Source organism: Drosophila serrata, unplaced genomic scaffold (assembly GCF_035046125.1).
Source record: "Drosophila serrata isolate PLE 108 unplaced genomic scaffold, ASM3504612v1 contig_276, whole genome shotgun sequence".
NCBI lineage: Eukaryota > Metazoa > Arthropoda > Insecta > Diptera > Drosophilidae > Drosophila > Drosophila serrata.
In genome coordinates this window covers 10,099,342-10,121,556 of record NW_028257174.1, presented here as the reverse complement: position 1 = coordinate 10,121,556, position 22,215 = coordinate 10,099,342, and the positions used below count along the sequence as shown (strand labels likewise).

General features: G+C 40.3%; 1 protein-coding gene across 28 annotated transcripts in view; it reads left to right on the top strand.

Annotated features, from left to right (window-relative positions):
- Nucleotides 1–22,215, top strand: part of Imp (IGF-II mRNA-binding protein) — a 29,800-nt gene that overhangs the window by 5,330 nt on the left and 2,255 nt on the right. For 3 of the 28 annotated variants that reach the window (XR_015272442.1, XM_020950000.2, XM_086836412.1), the window contains exons 2-6: nt 3,472–4,399; nt 20,020–20,193; nt 20,771–21,145; nt 21,211–21,919; nt 22,038–22,193. Coding sequence is in view for 24 of the 28 variants with exons in the window: in XM_020950000.2 (XP_020805659.1) it covers nt 4,287–4,399; nt 20,020–20,193; nt 20,771–21,145; nt 21,211–21,919; nt 22,038–22,193 (1,527 nt within the window). In the remaining 4 variants the exon portion in view is untranslated. Of the gene's footprint in view, nt 1–1,423; nt 1,936–2,697; nt 2,869–3,471; nt 4,400–11,390; nt 11,907–12,792; nt 13,137–20,019; nt 20,194–20,770; nt 21,146–21,210; nt 21,920–22,037; nt 22,194–22,215 lie in introns of those variants that run through there. The other 25 variants (XR_015272444.1, XM_086836426.1, XR_015272443.1 and 22 more) reach the window with 22 other exon arrangements.

Here is a 22,215-nt window from a genome sequence, read left to right as displayed (position 1 = left end):
GTTGTTGTTCCCCCCTTCTCACCTTCATCCCCTCCTCCCCATACCCTGCTATTTGCTCGCATTTCGTTTTTAAATTTTTCGGCTGCTTTTTGCGTTGCTTTTTTCACGTCTTTTTCTAAGAAAAAACAACAAAAAAAGCAGCAGCAGAGTCCAGGAATACAGAGCAGAGCTGCTCTTGTGTGTATGCGTGCGTGTGTGTGCTCGTTCACTTCCTTTGCCGCTTCCTTCTTCCTTTTCGCTTTTCAGTTCAGTTTCAGTTTTTCGGTTTTTCGGTTTTTCGGTTTTCAGAGAGCTTAAGCGCCGCCGTCGTCACCATCGCTACACCAATACCAAGCCAATATCCTTGGCGGCCGCCCGTGTGTGTGTGTGTGCGCTTCTTACATTTTTGGCAACGCCAGCAGCGATGACGACGCCAACGCCAGCGCCAACGTCGACGGCAGCCGCAAGATGTGGCCAAGCAACAGAGACAGAGTGACAGAGAGAGATAAATAGAGTGAGAGAGGGTGTGGAGGGGAGTGCGATAGAGTAGACAAAGAGAGGAAGAGTGGCGCAGCAGTCCTGGGCATCGTCCCTCTCGTTCCCACGCACTCAGGGCGGGGGCACTCCGCAAGGAGCGGGAGAATACACGCGCGCGTCTTTTCTGCGCCGCTTTTTTGAGTGCGATTTTGGAGTGGAGTCTGGAAACAACTGGTCCCACTTCCATAACTCGAACTTTGAGTGCAAAACTTGACGATGTGATAAGAGCCTAGTGATAGTTATATTTATAGATTCCTAATGGACTTTATAGGCTTAATACCCTTGCAGGGTATTATAAATTCCGTTAGAAGCATGTAACGCTGTGAAGGAGTCATTTCCGACCCTATAAATCATATATATTCTTGATCAGCATCAACAGTCGAGTCGATTAAGCCATGTCTGAGAGAAAAAAAAAGTTTTTGAATTTTTTCAAAATTTTATAAGGAGTTACATCCTAAAAATTGTCAAAAAAAATTGCAAAAATTAAAATAAATTTTAATGCTAAATTTAGTTAGCATATTTGCTAACGTAATAAAAACTAACATAGAAAAGCTTTCCGAATCAAAATAAATGCTTTTTTGGCTGAGTTATGAGTTATTTAAACATTGATTTGTTGCAATAATGATCATATAAATATATGAAAATATTTAGCTTAATTATGATCGATTTTAGAAATCTTTTTAATATTTAGACACACATGATTTTCTTTATTTTATGTGTATCCCCAGTAAAATAAAACCTCCATTAATATATTTCCAAAATTGTAAGACCCCATAAATTAAATATTTCATGTAAAAAGTATTTTTTAGGTTTTCCCATCAATTTTAGCAAAAGAAACTATTAATTTTGAATAATACTTTAATTTACGCTCATCACGGACTCAAACTAGGCCTCCATTTTTTTCTAGATTCTCATCTGAGTCTTATTGTTTTAATTGCCGCTTTTATCAATTTCCGCGCCACTCAACAAAAGCGCCAAAAAATATTTGAGAGAGACAGAGAGTGAGAGAAAAAAGTGCCGAAAACCGAAAGCCACTCCAACCCAACTCGCACTCGTTGGGCAGCACTCTCACTCAAAAGGCGAGGCGGATTCACTCACCGACAAATTTTCGGCAATCCGCAGATAAGCACACACACCAGTGCACACGGTTTCTCGGTTTGGTCTTTGCCTTGTGCTTCTCCTTCTTCGCCTTCTCCAAGCAGCGAACAAACTGTGTGAGGTGGCATCAGTGTATGTGTGAGTGTGTGTTGTGTCTGTGTTCCTACGCGCATTGGAATTTCGGCAATTTTCGAGTGGAACTGCGACGTCGCAGTCGCAGTCGCTGCCACTACCGCCGCCGCTGGTGCTGCTGCTCTGCGGCTCTGCCTGCCACCGCCGCTCGCTAGGACGGCAGTTCAGTGTCTGAAAACGCTCCCAACTGTAAGCAACGTAGCATCGCGAGTCGCCGCCGCTGCCCCAAATAAAACAAATTATACAAATCCCAACACACAAAAAAAATACCGAATAACCAAAAACAGCAAGCGAAAAAAGAAACACACACGAGAAATAGCCAAACGCAAAACATCAGTAACAAGAAAAGAAAAGCAAGACGACAAAGGAGAAGAAGCAGCAGCAGCACCGCAGCCTTGAATCAAATTTTTTTTTTGGTGTTACACTTTTCGGTTTTTTTTTGTCTTTGTTTTTCTCTTACTCGTTTGCGGGTTCCGTTTTTTCGCGCCACGGATACAACACGGATAAGACAGATTACGGATACGTTAGCGGACCACAAATACGGATAACGGATCCACCGTACAACTATCATCCGCGGGAGAGTGCGTGCGAGAGAGGAAGATAGAGCGCGTGTGAAGGGGGAAAGGGAAGTTGCGTGTGGTTTTTTGTTGCTGCTTCTACTTTTTTTCGTGGCATATTTGTGTGTTTTTTTTGTACCACTTTCGTTTAATTCGTTGGCCTTTCTTTCTATGTTCTTGCCTTGCCTCTGGCTCTGTGTGTGCGGGTGTGTGTGTGTGTATGTATGTGTTTGTGCAACAAAATCATAACTCAGCTTCAGTTTTTTTGTCACTTTTTTTTGTGTTGCCAAAGCAAATATAAGAAAACAAATGTAATGCTAAAAAAAACGACGCGAACTCGTGAACAAAAAAAGGAGAACAAATAACAAGAAAGGCGCATATAAAATATATGTTGTTTTTTATATTTTTTTTTTGTTTTTCGAAAAGGCAACTCTGACATCATCTGCAAAGCTTCAACACTCCACTGCAAGAAAAAGCGGGCAACACAATAAGTAAATTGACAAACAAACAAATACACGACACCAAAATAACAACAACAACAACACGACGTACAAGCATTAGAAAAGTAAGCCAAAAGACAACAAAACACAAATGTGAGGCCGAAAAATTTCCCCAATTTTGGGCCATATGCGAAATTAATTTTTTTTTATTCTTCTTTCGCCTACTTATTCACCACAAAAAAATAAACCAGAAAAGAAAACAACAAAAGCAACACAAAACAACAAAAAATAAAAATGCCACCAACAACAACGCACACACATACACGCACGCACACTCACACACATATGCCAAGATCAAAGTCAACTCGAATGAGGCCCTCGCTCTCGTCAGCGCTCTCGCTCACGCATCTAATGCCTCCACCGCCACCCGCTCTCACGCGTCGACGCCGGCGTCGCTGCTCCACCGCTCTCCCACACTGTCCCACTCAGTCACTCACTCACTCACACTCTCTCTGAGCTCAGCCGAAAAAGAAAGCCGGCCGGCCGGCTGGCGCGGCGTGTCGATCGCAGCTGCAACAGCTGTTAATGTTAATGTTAAAGTTAATGTTAACGCTTGCATGGGTGTGGGTGGGTGGGATTGCACTCGCCTCAGTTCGATAAACCGAAAAAAACCGCAAAATCCATGCCACAAAACTAATTGCTCTTCTTTTCCTCCTTGTCTTTCACAGATAACTCTTTTTTTGGCCCAATTGACACCAAAAACAAACAAACAAAAAACTAAAGTAACAAGGACAACAAAAAAGAACCCATCCAATTAAAAGTTTCGAAATTAAAGCGCTTAACTTAAGACAACAGGAAGAAACAGTTTTTTTTTTCGAGAAGACAGAAGTCAAAAAATAAGAAATGCTAACGCGACACCAATAAAAATTTAACAACCATCATCGCTCGCTAAACGTTTTTTTTTGCCCCGGCCTCAGTAGCAGAAGCAGACTTAAGCTAAAAGTTTCGATCCAGCAAAAATTCTTACAAAATAAATATTAAAAAATAAATATTAAAGAAAAACGAAATCAAATCCCAACGTGAAATCAGTCAAGGACATGAGCTAATAAAGTAATTGAGCGCGCAAAATTCAAAAAGTCATCATTCCACACGTAACACGTAACCAGCACAAAATAAGAAAACCAAACAAAACGAAAAGTAAAAGCAAAAGAAAGCAACAAAAATAAGAAAAAAAAGAGTTAAATCAGGAGTAAAACGAAGACAAGCTACAAACAAAAAAAAAATAAAAGGCATCAAAAGTTATATATAAACCACCGATTTCCGATTTTCACCTCGGATTCGCGTTACCAAATCGCCAAATTGAAATTCTAAAGTGTTCTTTCTGCAACAGTTTTCGGTTTCTGCTCTGTATTTCGATATATTTAGCCGTATATATATATATAATATATATAACCGACTCGCGTAACACATAAAGCAGCACATAAATATATATATATAAAATATATAAATTACAAAAAAAAAAAGAAAACAAAAACCGAGAACAATGGCATCCGAACTGGACCAATTCGCCGACCTGGAACTATCGAAGGAGGATCGCGAACAGATCTTCGATCCGCCTTTGGATCGACAGCAGTTGGAAGGTGCTGGCACCTCAAGGTATGTAATTAAGATCATTCTCTACTTTATATATACATACCTATAATATCCTGCGATGAAAATAATGATCGAATCAGGCCTTTTTTCTCTATCCAAGAAACAACCCATCCACAAAAAAACACTCCTCCATTCTTTCATTGATCTTGATGTAATCCGTAGCTTTTGTAGTTTGTTGTGTGATGCTTTGTAGCTTCTTAGTGCGGGTTTTCAGCTAGCCACACACCCACCAACCACCACCCACCATATAATATATATATATATGTATGTATATCCACCCATATTTTATCTTGTCCACTTGGAAATGAGATACTCTCGATGCTCGTTGAGCGATGAGCGATGCTCTCACCCCTCCAGATACTTCTCAGTTGCCTGGCCAAAATGGCGCCAAAAAGGTTGGCGATTCGATGCGCCCCTCTAGGGTTCTCAACGAAAAATAAGTAGGAAAAAATTCATATATATTGAAAATAAGGGGAAAAAGAAGTTAAGGCTCTCATAAGTAATGGGAAACCCGGAGGAACCCTGCAAGAAACCAGAGACATTCATGCTTTGCTCCTCCGTTTTTTCTTTTTTTTTTTTTTTTTTTGCCCAATCCACAATTGCACAAATTATCACGCCAAATAACATGAAGTTTGCCCCTCACACGGTGCCACCCAACACCCATCAGGCCATCAGGCAAGCACCCAACCAACACCCAACACCCTAACGCCCCTGACACCCTGACACCCCCCTTTTTGGACATACAACGCTGCTAAATAGCAGCTAATTTCCTGTGATAAATTGGGCATATCACCGGGAGACAGCCACAGGCTCAGGCATTGGGCAAAGTAAGGTAGAATATAGAAATATATATATATATATATATTAAAAAAAGGCTCTCAGGGCAAGGAGGATCCGATCCTTTCACCGACCCTCGTCAAGATTTTTCCCCCCTCGAGCCAAGCTCAAGTGGTGTAAGTAAACACTGAGCGGCCTAGAACAAGCTTTGGGTAGGCGAAACCATCATCATTGTCACATAAAAAGACCAAAAAAAAGGGAAGAGGGAAGGCAGGGACTCCAGGGAACCAGGAAGGCAGCCACTACCTGTCTTGCCCCTAAGGCAAGGATCCTTCCGATCCTGATTTTTAGAATGAAGGTTCTACCGGCCAACCCCTGATCTGACAAAATTGATATACTTGCCGCACGCTGCCAAGAAGGAACTCACTTAGCATCCTCAAGACGCGTTTGAGGGATCAATGATGGACAGATCGAAGCTTAGAACCCAACTCAGTTAAAGATAATGTTTGTGTTGCACCTAAACAGATTAAAGCTTTTTTTGTCTCTGTTCAATAAAAGGGAATCTGGGCCAGAAGCTGTGTTGCTACCAGGCCTAAAAGGATTATAATGCTATATAAAAGAGAATGATATATGTATAAGATATGTATCTAAAAGATGATATCTGGTAAAAAGTACAAAATAGTTCGCTCTCAGTTTCAAGTAAAGGACTTTAGCAGTATTAGAGTCTTCTCTGAGGTACTGAAGTAATCGTTAAATAGAAAGATGAATAACGCCTTGAGTGCTTTTAAGGAGGGTGGGATTAAGGAGAATAGAAGAAAGAAGATACGTATTTGATTTGAATGTATCTTAAATATAAAGTGACCCTCTAAAAGGCTTGCCATTAAGATAAATGGACTGTATTAAATGTTCCCTACTTTAAATAGAATTTTTATTAGATGAAAATGAGTAAAAGCTCTTCAAAGGATATCCAAACCCCTTCTTCGCTTCATTCAAATGCAACTTAAAATATTTCCAAGGATATTGTCCAAGGAAAAAACTAAACTAAAACGATATCCTTTGGCATTTCTTGTTGTCGCTATAAAGTGGATTTGTTGGGATTGCTGGGATTGCTGCAAAGGTGCCACTCGAAATCGGATTCTCGCCCACAACCTTGCTGTTATCGTTGTCGTTGTCGTCGTGGCATCCTGACATTTTCAAATCCTTCGTGGCACTCGGCAAATTCCACACTCTCCTGCAACTCCCCGCTGTGGCACAGCTTGTTGCGTGTTAAGCCGCTTGTTGCAACAACGGCTAAGCCGGTAGGCAAACGAAGCCAGAAAGCCGAAGCCGAAGCATTCGCAGGAATCCCAACTAATTTCCTGCCAGAATGCAAAGTAAACAAAGCCAAAGCGGCAGTACAAAAAAATAATAACAAAAAGCTGGACAAAAAAGTATAGCAGCAAAGGTATCTCACAAAAAAGTATCTCACAGCCAAGAAGATGAAAACGAAACGAAATCTTTTTCTGTAGCATTTGGTTTAATCCTCCAAAGGAAACATGCCGCTGCCACAGGAGGCATCCGTTTGCCTTTGCTAGAATTTTGAGTTTTTGAATTTTTTGAAGCTCGAGGAGGAGTCGGACTTGGTTTTGCCTTTGCCTTTGCCATTGCCTTTGCTTTTGGGTTTTTGCTTAGAAAGAAGGGTTGAGGTTGAGGCTGAGGCTGAGTTTGACCCAGAACTCCATCGAGATGAGATCGCATCTCTGGAATCCCTGTTCTCCTGTGTGTTGTGTGTGTGTTGGTGATCTCATGATCAGGTTTCTCAGTAGACTTTGCCGGTTGGAAATATGATTTTGGCAGAGTTTAGGGGCTTTCCTGCCAGCTTCTTTGTTTTTTTTTTTTTTTTATGTGTGTGTGCTTGTGTTTTTTTGTTTGTTTTGTGTGTTCGTTTCGAACAAATTTTTTTTTGTTTCTGTACATCCATTCTGTTTGTTCATTTTCTAGTCGCCAAAAAAAACACGTTTCTCATATTTCCAACTCCTTGTCGCTCTCTTTACTTGCGATTGCGCTCAAACAAATTTTAATTATACAACGACGGCATCCTTCTTCGGTTTTCGCCTTGCCTCCTAATGTCGGTTCACTTGCAGACGGCGGATGGGGAGGTTCCTGCTGGCCCAGCAATTTGTCCTTTGCCGCTTTGCTGCCTCTTCTAATCGCAACCCTTCTTTGTGGCATTCTCCATGTATCTGTATCCGTGTATCTGTATCTTTTGTGTGACGATGCTTGCCACTTAGCCGGTTAGCTGGTTGGTGGCTTCCTTCTCTCTGGAAGCCAGCAGCAAATTTGATTCCCATCGATTATCAACTGGAAAGGGAGGCTGAGCCACTGCTACTGCATTGCTCCTGCTCCTGCTCCTGCTCCTGCTGCTTATATACGCCTGCTCATGCTCCTGTTTCAGCTTCTGCTTCAGCTTTGCTCGCCTTTTTGATTGACAGTCAAATTAGTAGGGCAAAGAGTGCCCTTCTTTTTGGGGGGGTAGCTTAGATGCGATCTAGACAGAAGCTGCTCATGCTGCTCAGCAAGGCAGCTGCTATTTCTCTTAGGATCTCGGGGCCTGACCTTGGTTTATCGCTCCATTCATTCCATGCCAAACCATACCAAAAAGCAATCCTATCCAATCCTAAACCATCGCCCCCGCCTTTGTCTGCTCGTCACAATGCCCAAAACTCGTTCTTCGTGATGGAGATGGCAGTGATTGTACACTTAGCACAAAGTCAGCAAAAGAAATTCCCAATATTCTTAATAAAAATGTGTATAAAATAATGGGACTATAAGAAAAGATACTTTTATTTAAGTCTTCTTATGCTTTACGAGTATCTTTGAATAATTACTGTCTAAATTCTTTGGTAAAGTTCCGTAATATGATAAACTCTATAAGCTAACATAATTATAATAATTTCCATATAAATTAATCCTTAAAAAAGAGGATTTTTTGCGGTGTATCTGTAGAATCAAACGTTGAATGAAATCAAGTACCATGAGCATGGCGGGGGCGGTACAGGGTCTCGAGACACTTTACCTTTACCTACATTTGTCCAAAAGAAAACAAATACGCTTTCTGGCCCATATTGAGTTGGAGGCAAGGCGTGGCCCGCCAAAATTTGCCGCTGCTGGAAAAATGCGATTTTGCTGGAAGTTGAATTTAAAGCTTGTTGCACAGCGGAAGAGCAGAAGGACACCGATTCTGTCCGGCAAACAGGATGCAAATTTTGTGTTTTCTTTTTTTTTTGTTAGTACGAAACTCTGCCAGGTAGACAGGTAACCATTCTCTGTGTATGTGTGGGAGTTTTGTGATGTGTATTTGTCAGTTAAAAAAAAAAGGAAACAATCGAAAAGAGACAGTCCTGGGCCTGCCCTAATTTCAAGATGATGCTTTAACCAATTGTATTTTAAAACTAACTTTTTACTTTTCGTTTTCAATTACAAGTTATTAATATTAATTTAAAGATTTTAATAATTCTTGACAACAGGTTTCATTACTATGAATTCTAAAATATTTCTATGAATTTTACACTTTGCCTCAATTTCGATAGGCATTTTAATCGATGGGCAAATGTCGATAGTGCCAAAGCTCTTCTAATGACCAAAAAGTATCGCCAGCATACCGTTCTCGCTCTCTTGCAACGCATTCTTGCTGATTTGAATTGTTGTTTTTTTCTTTCGTTTTGTTCTACCAAATTTTTGTGCGCTCCTTTTTGGGTTTGTGTTCATTAGAAATTTCCAAGAATTCCAGCGACAACGCACACACGCGCATGCCTGGAAGAAGACTCAAAAAAAGAGAGAGAGAGAGCAGCAAGGCGAGCGCGAAGAGTGACGGTGAGATATTCCATTCCCATACCAGATCGGAGATCGCTCGATCTGGAGATTCGTGTTACTGCTGGCTTAGTTTTTCAAAACCCCGAAAACAAAAAAAAGAAACAGAAAAGAAAAAAATACAGAAACACACACAGAAAAAGGAAGCAGAAGAAACACACGTTCGGTGTGGAGTTGGGGCATCTTTTATTATATAGTATATTGATCGAAGCTTAACCCCTTAGTAACCTCATTGATCCTCCATTGCTATAAAAAAAATCACCTCGTTAGTAATTATTATATTGCAAGATCTATACTTAACTTAAGATTGAATGACTGTTCGACTGTTTGACGTTTGCAAGGTGTCCTGTTCATGTCTGTTCCTGTCTGTTCCTGTCTGCTTTGGGTCCCTATAAAGGTTGTAGTTCCTCTGCATAGTCTTGGTCCTGCCAGAAATAGGGTTGTGGCCTCCATTGCGGCATAGCTTCAATTTATCGCAAGCAGGATTGCAACTGTTGAGGTTCCGGCACACGTGGCAGAAGGACACCTTTCCCTGCCAGAACTTTCTTTCCGTTATGACCACTTTCATTTCGTTTTGTTTAATTTTTTTCTATTCAATTCGATTCGATTCGGCCAGCTGCTAGTTGCGGGAACCAGGAACCTTTTGCGCCAACCCTTTTCGTGTCCTCGAGAAGTGTCCTGCGTGTGCGTCCCCTGTGATCCTCGATTCCAGATCCTTGGCGTGATCACGCAGGTAGAGCCACAAAATTACCTGGCAGGGTCCTGTCCTGTCCTGTCCTCAGTCGCTTCCTGGCCGGAGCGATCGTATTGTTTGTTTAACTCGCTATCTGCTGTGAGCCCCGCAGCCTGTGAAGAAAGCATTTCACCGTGGGGAAGGGAAGAGAAAGACAGGGCCCAGGGGTTGTGCGATTCTTATTCCCGATGCGATACCAGTCCGATTCAAGTCGACAGCTGCCAAAGAGCTTTCTTCTGCAAAAGCTCCAGTCAGCTTAAAGCCCTCGCGATCCGCACACCAGCGGGCGTGAATTTAGCACCAACTCTGTTGCAGGACATATTGGCAAATAAAGATGTTCCCAATATTGCGAGCAATCTTATCCTTTTAGCTTAGAACGCACTTTAAAAGGTGTCAATAAAAATTTTTCGGCTTAAAGCACACCCGCAAAGTTTGACCTAAACTGTTGACCACGTCTGTGTAGGTGTGAGTATTTATTTTGTGACCGCTTTCGTTTGGCTTTCATCGGCAAGGGGAGAGAGTGATGAGTAGAGAGTGGTTAGAGGAGAGAGGGAAAGCAGAGCAGAGGAAGAGAGAGGAGCGCACTATCAGCGATTCGTGATCAACGTGGCCGGCTGCTAGGGGGCGCTGCTGCTGCTGCTGCGGCCGTTGAACCGCCGAAAAGAGCAGCGACTGCGGCGCCGGCAGCGCCTCACTTTACTTGCCTTTAGTGTATCTTTTTATATTTATATTTGTGTATTAACTTTAAGCGGGTTGTTGCCGCCTGTTTACAACTGTTTTTACCGTTGTCTTTGGCGCGATTCCACCGCTTTTGCGGTCAACACATGTTGCCGAAAGCCAAAACGTCGCTGCCCCCGCTTCTGCTGCAGCGAAGCTAGCTGCAACGCCAGCGTGCAATGTCACGTGTGAGTTTCACAAAAATAGCGGAAAAGCAGAGGGTAGGCAGAGAGGGAGCAGAGGCAAAGAGCGAAAGAAAACAAACGGCGAGAAAGAGCCGATGTTCAACATCAATAAATAACCGGAAATAACAAATAGTTGACGAGATATGCGGCTCTTGGTGTTATTGCTATTTTCGCTGTTGTTTATTATGGCTACTATACGCATGCAATGCGTGACGTAATCCGTTGTTGCACTTTGCCTTCTATTCTGGCTCACAAAAACAACACAAAGAGCGCATACATGTACATTCATATACGATTTGTTAAATAAAAGAGAATTTCAGGGTGCTGTTAATAACGGAGTTTAACTAATGACTTATTGCAATTTACACTACAACCATATAAACAATAAAAATCCAAATAATATATATGTATATTAGCTGTTAGCATAAATATTTAGTTATTGACAGTTTACTATTCGTAAAACCTCTGAAATGAATTATAAATATAATATTTATAATGTCTTTAAAAACTGAATGGAATGTGGCGAAGCGCGCAGATCTGGCAACACCGCTACACCGTAACCGCGTAACGTGGTCATTTCTCCTACTTCTACTTCTCCTACTTTGTCGCCGTCTTCTTTTCGCACAGACACACGAACGCACACATATGCAGTCCCACACGAAGTTATTGGCGCTCGGCAACTTTTGCTTGACTCACTTGGGGACCGCTGCTCTCCCACTCTCTCGGTCTCTCTGCCTGTCATTCTGTTGCTGCCTTTGCGGTGTATTACCGCCTGGTTGTTGTTGTCGTTCTTGGCGCGACGTCGGCTCTCAGTTTTTCAATTTTTTCTTCTGTTTCTTTTTTTCGCATTCCCGTTTCGCCCATTCCGTTCGGCACTCGTTCACCGCGTTAGCCGAGCTCAGTATTTAAATACTCTCTGCATTTTACGGTCGTCTTTTTCGGAAATACGCGCGGCGTAGTTGCACAACAACAGCAACGAAATAGCAACAAATACAAATTAAACAGATCCAAAAACTGAAACGGCAAATATAAAATATCACTAAAAACAGTGCGTGCGTGTGTGCGGTTGCCTGTGGTTTTTTTTACATCGCGGAAAAAAGTGAAAACAAATTGAGAACTGAAGTAAATTGAAAGAGTTCATTTGTTGTTGCATTTTGGCATTTATTAAACGTTTAAAGCTGCAGCAACGGGCAACAACAACAACACAGTGCGTGTGAAAAAAGAGTGCGTTGAAAAGGAACAAAAATAGGTGTCTTGGTTATTTTTTTTTTGTGCTGTCTTTTCAAATCCCTGCTGCCTCTTGTCGTTCGTACTTTTTGCGTAGTTTTTAACACTCGACACACACACACACACGTGCATATGCATTGGGTGTACCGTTATGCCGGCTTTTGTCGTTGTCGTCGTCGCCATCTCCTTTTAACAATCATAGTGGAGGGGGGGTAGTCCGAGGAGAAGGAAAAGGGAGGCCAGAAAATGTGCTCAATAAAAATCAATTTAGCAGCTGGCAACCAAGAGATAAACTGACCTACTTCCCACTAACCGAGCCCGCCTGTAGTTATTACAGTCAACAGTTGGCAACCCTGGAAGCCAGGCGCTAATTAGCCAAACACGTTTCTTCCCTCTCCTCTGCTTCAATTGGGAAAAGTGGACATAACGGTTCAGTGATGCGATATACATATGTACATATCTATCGATAGGCAGGCAGCAGGCTGCGATCGATCTATTGCAGTGCGTTGAGTCATACGATTGAGCGATAGAGGCGGAGGGGAATGAAGAACAGGAATGAACGTGCCAGCGCATCCAGCAGAAATCACAGTTCAACGGCGAATTAAAGCCCATACGCATGACCAAAAAGAGCAAAAAGAAGAACAGAAAACGAAATCATATCAGCAAAAGCAGCATTTTTCGTTCTCTGTTTTTTGCCTTTTTTTTTTGTGATGTGATTAACAAGTGAGACGGAAGCAGCAGAGAGTGAGAGTGAGTTGGAGAGAGAGGGACGTCACAACATTTGTTTGTAATTCTCTAGCTCCCCCGCCTTTCTCTCTCTTTCGCTCACTCTCCTTGTGCGTTTCCATACGTGTATATTTGTCATAACGTTCTCCCTCCCTTCCTCTTTGTCTTCTCCTTCGTTTTAGCCCGTTGCCTTGTTTTTTGTTACTTTTTTTTGCGAATTGTGAAATAGACAAAATTGAGAAAAGAAACAACCAGAAGAAGTGTGTGCGATCGGTTAGAAAGAGTAAAGAGAGGCGACGAAACGGTAGTGAGAAAGAGAGAGAGAAAAACCGCCGCCTAAGTTAGAGATAAGAGAAAAGTGAGACAGCAACTAACAAAAACAAAAGGCAAAGTCAAAAACAACAACAACAGCAAATTAATACAAAATGCACGGCAACACTAACAATAGCAGATTCAGCAGCAATATCAGCAACAACAACAACAATTTTTATCAACAAAAACAATCGATTATACGCTATTTGGATCGGTGAGTTATTGCGTGTGTTTTTTGCTGAATTCACAAACCATAAACAACAACAACACCACCACCCAGCACCACAAAAGCCCCACAAACCCTTTCACCATGTATTTTGTTCTCAAAATTTTTACATGTAGGGTAATCGAGTATAGATTTCAGTTCCCTAAGGAAGAATAAAATATGCTAGAACCTAGATCGCATAATCTATATCCCTTTTTCCACTGCAGGAAAATACCCTGGATTTATTTTCTTTTACTTTTCATGTGTGAGAAATACGGTTTCTTATAAATTGTCTTCAATTTCAATAATTTTTTTTAAATCATTCAATAGGTTCATTTTGGATATGTACAATTTAATTGCTTTATTTATAGGAACCATATTTGCATTAGATTTCTTTATACCCTTGTAGGGTATTATAATTTTAGTCTGAGGCTTGTTACTTTGTGAAGGAGTCCTTTCCGACCCCATAAATTCTCCATATACCCCATATATTCTTGATCAGCATCAACAGCTGAGTCGATCTAGCCCACAAAATACACATTCAAAAATTTTTTTTTTTTTCAAAATTTTATAAGGGGTAACATTGTTATAATTTTTTTTTTAAATTAAACAAGAAATTGTTATTTGTTATGTTTTAAACTGATTAAATTAATGTTAACCTAATATAAACTGGCATATGAACGTTTTCCAAATTAAAATTAATGCTTTTTTGGCTTCCTTATGATTGTTTTAATATTCGATTTGTTGTCAGCAATAAATACGGATTCAAAAAATACGAAATATTTTAAGCTTAGTTATGATCGATTTCCGATTCGATATTGTAATTAAAAATAATCTTTGATAATTGATTTTGCATTAAAGATTCTGAATAGCTGAGCTATTGTTTTATAAATATTTACTTTAAAAGTTGACTTTTAAATTGGTCATCAATTTGGCGTCAAATTCAATTATTTATTGAAAACGGGTTGGACTTGGGGCGAAACGTTTTCGTTGTTTATTTCGCCACCCATATGGCTATGCCACGCCCATACCGACACCGCCCCCTGGTGCAACACCCTTAGTGCCACAAAACGGCCCCCTTTTCACTCGTGTTTCGTTTTCCCTACCATTGCCCCCCTTTCCCTTTTGCGCCATTTTGTCATTTGCAATGCGCCCCATTTACGTTTGCATGATGATGATGATGATGATGATGACGATGATAATCGCCAAAAACACAAACAACAAACAAATAACCAGCTGCAGCAAACACCAACAACAAGAACAGATATCCATAGACTGGAAAATGGGAAAATTTGTCATAGAATGTATATAGGGATATACAATTGCGGTAAAGATAATAATACAAAACAAAAAAACGTCACTTATAAATAGCATAAATATTAAATTATTCCATATTTGGATATTTGTGCATCTTTTATACAAATTGGTAAAGTAGTATGAATAAGTTCGAACTGATCAGTCGAATTCAAACAATAAGAATACAAATAAGTAAATCATATGGATCTTGGGACTGTAATCAAATATCATAATAAATAGATATATTAGTTTACAATCTTATAATTCATTCTAATCAGTGATTTTTACCTGCTTCAATGCTCTTAGAGTTGTGGCACTATTATTTTGACCGCCTCTGTGGTCGTGTTTCTCCCCTCGGTTGGGTGACGAATTCTCATTGTGTTCGTATCGGAAAGTGCAATGTGCGACAAGTGTCGGCGTGAGGCTTCACTGTAACACATAGGTGTTACACAGACACACATACACAGGGGAAGGGGTGTGTGGTAATGGGTACCTGGGTATTAGTGGCAATGGCTGGTGGGCAATGGGTAATGGAAGGCGGTACCAACACACCATCTACACACCAATTTGGGTCAAGCCACTGCCAACAGAAAAACAGCAAAAAGCAGCAACACCCCGATCTTAGCTTGCTGTAAAGCTGGAAAACAAGTTTTTCTATTCCATATGTTGACAAATCAAACTCTTTAGGTGATTTTCTTTTTCTGTTTCCTTTTTTTTATATACATATATGAATGTATGTTCGCTTATGGAGCATAGAATATTGTCATTATGTTTAGAGATCACTGTAGGACTTGGGAATTGCATAGCTTTTAAAGTTTTCACTAAGAATAAGGTGTTGGGGCTTAAGCTACAATATATTGGCTATTCAAGTTGATCACAAAATCTTTACAGAATGAACTTCTATCATTATATTTTTTGTTTTGTTTATTATAATATTTTTGCAAAGTGTACGCCTTAAAGTCATGTGTGGGGGAGGGTCCCAAAGGGGAGGGGGTGTAGATAAGCTCGGCAAATAAAATGCAAGGAGAACGAGAAATAGAGGCAATGCCAACAAATGGGGAAAAACTAACTAACGTTAGTCGAGTGCAGCAATGTGTGGCGTACGTTTCTATGTTTGTGTGTGTGTGTGTGTCAGCAACTTGTGGAATGCCATTCCACTGGAAAATGGAACAACAAGAAACATTTATGTTATGTTATGCCTTATGTACTCATGAATGTTCATGTGTATATTGTGGCACATGCGTCATTCAGCAGCATGCAGCATGCTGCATCAATCTGTGTGCATGCACACACATGCATGTGTTATTCATAAATTCATGGGACAAAAATAAAGTTGCAATAAAAAAGAGAGACAGAGAGCCACGGTGAGGGAGAGAGATAGAGGCAGGCACATCCGACTTTTTCATTCATAAAAATTATACATAAAGAACAACAAAAGAGGAGGGAAGAAAGCAAGAGCAACATGCACGCACACGCTCTCGATAAAGCAATGCAAAGTGCTTATGTGTGAGTGTGAGTGCATTGAGCGCCACCTTTTTTTTATACGAGAGATAAAAGCTGAACAAAAAGAAGGTAAAAGCACAAAAAAAAAAAAAATAAAACCAAAATAAATACGCGACGGCGCCGACAGTGTTGACTGCGCTGCTTGCGTCGCCGCCACTGCGTGTTGTATTGATTGGATTGGATGTGCATGTATGTGTGTGTATCTATGGGAGGCAAGTGTGCGTGCCAACGTGCTTGTCTGTGTGGGTGCATTCCTGGCATAAGCACAATAACGGGCAAGAGAATAGATCACTTTACATAAATAAAGAAGATGTTTGACCAGATTTCAAACAAATATTAATTATCTAAGTTATTTTTTGCACTATTATTATTTTTTCCAACTATTTTATCAGAACATTTTTTGGAAAAATCTATCTCTTTCGTTTATATTTACATTTAAAAATAACCCAAGCTTTACTTAGTTAATAGCAGTTTTATTACGTTGCCCCGTGACTGTATGTAAAGGTCGCACATTGATAACAGAAAAAAAAGCCAGCACGAGTGCGTGTTTGTTTATGTATGTGTCTGTGTGTGCAGAGGTCATTTGCTTAGAATCGGTCACATGTCTACGCAAACAACAACAAACAACACGAACCAGAAAGCTAGCAAGTTAGGTAAAATTGTTGCACATTCTACTGGTAAATGTCTTCTCTCTCCCTCTAGAGAGAGCGAGGGCGAGAGAGGGCGCGCAAGAGAGAAAGCGATGAGCTCTCTTCTCTTATTGGATGCAGGCCTAGCACAATAACAACCACAAAAAAAAAATAAACGCAACGTCAACGAACTGCAACTTGACATTTATTTGCATACATTGGAGATTTTAGTCTGAAAACGAAACAAAAACAATAAACACACTAGCAGCGCCACCAACCACACAGATGTGACGCATGCTCAGCAATTACAGTTAGCCGTCACAAAAGTTTGACAGCCACTGCAGCATGCATATGCATACGCTCATATATTATACATATATCGAATTCCAGTGAATCCAAGATCCCAAAAAAAAAGAAAAAAGAAAAATAGCAAACGGTGGCAGAATTTGCGTACCCACGTTTCTACGTTTCGCCTTTCGGTTCCTGGAAAAGCGCCACAGGCCAAGAAATCGCCTGAGAAATAAACAAACTACAAATTATATGCAAAACTTGATATTTTAAATACCCTTTCTATAGGTTCAAATTATAAAATCGGGATTTATTATTTAATATTTGAAAAATATTTACAATTTTTATTAATGTTGTCAGCATGATACCAGCATTAATTTAATAATAGCATATTTAATGCACCAACCATTATTGAAGACACTAAAAGCAGGCTGTGTCAGCTTTGTTGGCGTTACAAAACTCTGCTCGAAAGCTACATACCCTCCTTTCACAAGGGTACGAAAACCGTAGAATGGGTGGGGATTTCCAGAGGGGGTAATCGTAGGGAGACTCTGGAGAGAAAAGAAAGAGAGAAGAGGAACATGTAAATGCTGGAATGCCGGAATGCCGGAATGCGTTGATCTTCCGTTTGCTCCTGCTGTCCCAACTCATCTTAGCTTTCATAGCTCTCATAGCAGACAGATGGTGTTAAAGATGGCCATAACTTGAATTTCTCTATAATTTAAGGAATTCTATGATCCTATTGCTAAATACTTTGGCATCTAGTTGCGGATAATAAATTTAATCTTGAAAACTAGTTTAAATTCCAGGCAACATTAATTCTCCCAAGAAAATAAGTATTTAATCCATCTTGGGTAACCGGAGATCGGAGGTATGGTTGGTTGCCATAACTTGAGTTGTTTATGTGTCATATTGATGGCGCCTGGAAGCTGTGTTTATTCTGCGAAAGAAATCGACACTTTTTGAATTATAAATATAACAAAAATATATAAAGCTTTTAAATATATAATAAATAAAATAGGTTAATTCTTAGATACCTGTGCAAAGTACACAAACTAACCGTATTTGTAGAATTTGCGCATTGATTCCCGCTTAAATGTAACTTTCTTCTTGATCACAGTTTGACATTTACTTGGGAGGTTTGATAGCTAATTAAGAAGACCATTCATGAAAGAGATAGCGGAGAGTTGTAGAGTGTGTAGAGAGTGAGAATCGAAGAATTGGAACGGCTAATTAAGAAGAGTGCCAAACACACAAAAGCCAAAAGAAGTAATAACAATAACAGCAAAGCGGAGAGAATGGGAGAAAACGAAATGAGGCCCAGCAGCCGTAGCTCCACAATTCTCCTCACTCTTTGCTTCTCCACCATTTGCTCTTTACTCTTCATTCTCCACTCTCTGCTCTCCTTTTTTGTTTGTTTGTTGTTTGTGCTTTTTTTTAGATTGTTGTTCTCTCCTCTCCTCCTTCCTATTATTGTTATGGTTGTTGTTTTAAGAAGTTGGCGGCGACTGGAGTGAAATTACTTCCAAGAAATATAAACACGATATTAAATGTGCAACATTCCAGGCTTCGTTTGCCGCCTTGTGCGCCAGCCTGCCTTGCCATTCTTTCATTCTTGTTCTTCGCTCTCGCTCTCATTTCGATTCTCCTTGTTTTTTTCTTCTTTTGGACTTTTGGAAGATCTTGGAAATTTTTCCCGCTTAATGGTTGCATTGCCGTTATGACAACAGGATGTTTATAAAACTCAAAAATCGGGTAGTATAATTTTTGCCAAAAATCAATCTCTACAAATACAAATCATTGTAAATTGTGTCTCTGAATTTAATTGGAAAAATATAATTAGCTTGAGTTTTTGGGTTTGTCAAGATCTGTTATACTATTATACATATGCATAAAGATGTGAAAGCAATAATTTTGTGAAGGGGTCATTTCCGACCCTATAAATCATATATATTCTTGATTAGCATCCATAGATTACATCATTAAAATTTTCAAAAATTAAAAAATTTTATATTTTGAAATTTTAATTTGGGTATGCAGATTTATTAACCTAATAACAACTAATATAGGAACGTTTCCCGAATTAAAATTAATGCTGTTTTGGCTTAGTTATGATTATTTTAATCTTTAAATATCGAAAAATAATAATAGTAAAAAAATATCGACAAATATCAATTCAAAGAATGCGAATATTTTAAGTTTTGGCATGGTCGATATTATAATTCAATCGCAAAGTGAAGGGTATATAAACTTTGGCTTCCTGAAGTTAGTTTAATTTCTTGTTTATTTAGAAAATTGGTGGATCTTCTCGGGGGTTGAGATGATGTCCCTAAAATCTGGTAGTTGCTATGGCTGCTCTTATTTATCCTATTATCATGCACTTTATCACTTTTCTTCTTCCCTCGCCATGCTTTCACCTTGAATGTTACCTTTTTTGTATTGCTCACAACCACAAACACCACACACTCCCAAACACTAGATAAACCACACATCTTGGGAATTCCATAAGTTACTAAAGGACATAATAATAGTTTATAAAAGTTTGATTTTTTTTTTTTTGGTTTTATTGAAATTTCTATAAAACGAAATAATATAAAATATATATTAAATGTAACGAATAACTATCCTTTAAAATTCTAAAATAATATATATTTTTAGGGAGTTTATTATGTCCTTTAGTTTAACATTGTCATGATCGGGAAACGCCCATTATTTCTGCCGACCATTCCTCTTACCAACAACAATTTCCGTCATTGTCAAAAAAGAATATGTGCATATACATATATTATATAATATACATAAGTAATCCAAACCCAGATCACTCGTAAATTCTCACGCTCGCTCGCTCAAATCGCTCTTTAGATGTTAGTTGCGCTGCTCTCTGTTTCTCTCTTTTTCTATGGAAAATTTCTCTTTAACCGACTGCTTTTTTGTCTCTTTTATAACTTTTATTTATTTATTCGCATATTTTTGTTTATTTATCAACTTCATTTTACCATTCTACTCACTCTTTTTGCTTCTGGCCTTTGCTTTTCCAAATTTCCTATTGTTTTTGGACAACTATCATTACTTTACATACTATCCACAACATACTTACTACTACTATTTTTTTGTTTCTTTTTTGTGTTTTTGTGTTTTTCTTGTTCTTGTGTGTTTTTACGCTATTTTCTTCACAGTGTTACGACATCAAAAATCTTAATAAGCGGCATACCGATGCAAACACGATTCGAAGACATCGAACCGCTACTGAAGCCCTATGGCATCGTCAAACAGTGTGAGGCTATTTCTAGTAAGGATCAAAATACTCAAACAGTACATATAACATTCGAAAATCCTGAGCAGGCGCAAAGGTATATACCCAAATAATAAAACTACTCATCTACTACCTCTCTTTCTCTTTCTGTCTCTCTCTCTCTGTCTCTCTCCAACCGAATCTCGACTTAACACGAGACCAGAATCCCAGATATTCCATGAGTGTTCCGATTCTTCGGGTCTCGTGTTAAACGCAGATTTGGAACCTTTGTATATGTTATAAATATCATCATCTCTATGTCAGATTTTGGGGAGCGAGGTCGAGCTGAGCTTTACATAACATATATTATATATATACTCGTATTTTGGGAGCTTTATTTGCATATATATACACATATATATCGGGGTGGATGGGGTTTGTGTGGCTACCTCTCTTCCCATTGTTTAGTGTTTCTTTCAAAATCATCCAATTCTTTCCTATCACTTCCTGTTTTCCCCCCAAACCAAATTCGATCGAAATTATTATTATATTTTATCCTTTGGAGGAAACTGAGAAGTCAGGCGATCAAAATTGGAGAGGGGAAAACTAATGGAAGCTAAATGTTATGAACATATCGAATAGACCTAATCAATACTAATCTGTCTACTTTCTTTTGTTTTCTTCCTCGTACATAGAGCTGCTGGCGGTCTGAACGGGGTCGAGTTTGAGGGCAGCAAGCTGCATGCCGAGCAGCTGGATAAGAACCAGCGCCGCAGCCAGCGCAACCAGCGCAATCCGTATCCGGGTATGCCCGGTCCCGGCAGACAGGCGGATTTCCCGCTGCGCATTCTTGTCCAAAGCGAAATGGTGGGCGCCATCATTGGACGCCAAGGCAGCACCATTAGGACGATCACACAACAGAGCCGTGCTCGCGTCGACGTCCATCGCAAGGAGAATGTGGGCTCGCTGGAGAAATCAATCACGATCTATGGCAATCCGGAGAATTGCACCAATGCCTGCAAGCGCATCCTGGAGGTGATGCAGCAGGAGGCCCTATCCACGAACAAGGGGTGAGTGTGTTTAGACAAGCCAATCTAATTATCTATAATTGATATTCCTATCTTTGCTTTCACAGTGAAATTTGCCTCAAGATACTTGCTCACAACAATCTGATTGGTCGTATCATTGGCAAATCGGGCAATACCATTAAGCGGATCATGCAGGATACCGATACAAAGATCACCGTTAGCTCGATCAATGACATCAACAGCTTCAATTTGGAGCGCATCATTACGGTGAAGGGTTTGATTGAGAATATGTCGCGTGCCGAGAATCAAATTAGCACCAAACTCCGCCAGAGCTATGAGAATGATCTGCAGGCGATGGCACCGCAGAGTCTCATGTTTCCTGGTCTCCATCCCATGGCAATGATGTCGACACCGGGCAACGGCATGGTCTTTAATACGAGCATGCCGTTCCCCTCGTGTCAAAGCTTTGCCATGTCCAAGACACCGGCTAGCGTTGTGCCGCCAGTCTTTCCCAATGACCTACAGGAGACCACCTATCTCTATATACCGAATAATGCTGTTGGCGCCATTATTGGCACCAAGGGCTCGCACATCCGTAGCATTATGCGCTTCTCGAACGCATCCCTTAAAATAGCACCCCTCGATGCCGACAAGCCGCTGGACCAACAAACGGAGCGCAAGGTGACGATTGTTGGCACACCGGAGGGTCAGTGGAAGGCGCAGTATATGATTTTCGAGAAGATGCGCGAAGAGGGTTTCATGTGCGGTACGGATGATGTGCGTCTAACTGTCGAATTGCTGGTGGCCAGCTCTCAGGTAATTATGATATGTTTTTAAGTCAATTTTACGCTCAAGTCTTAAGCTTTCCTTGACTAGAATCATGGGTTTTATTTATTTTATCCGTATAATAATACTCTCCTTTTTTCGCTTCTAGGTGGGTCGCATTATTGGCAAGGGTGGCCAAAATGTGCGTGAATTGCAGCGGGTGACGGGCAGTGTGATTAAGCTGCCGGAGCATGCCCTGGCACCGCCGTCTGGCGGCGATGAGGAGACACCAGTACACATCATTGGACCATTCTACAGCGTACAGGTGAGTGATGGTTCATGGCGCC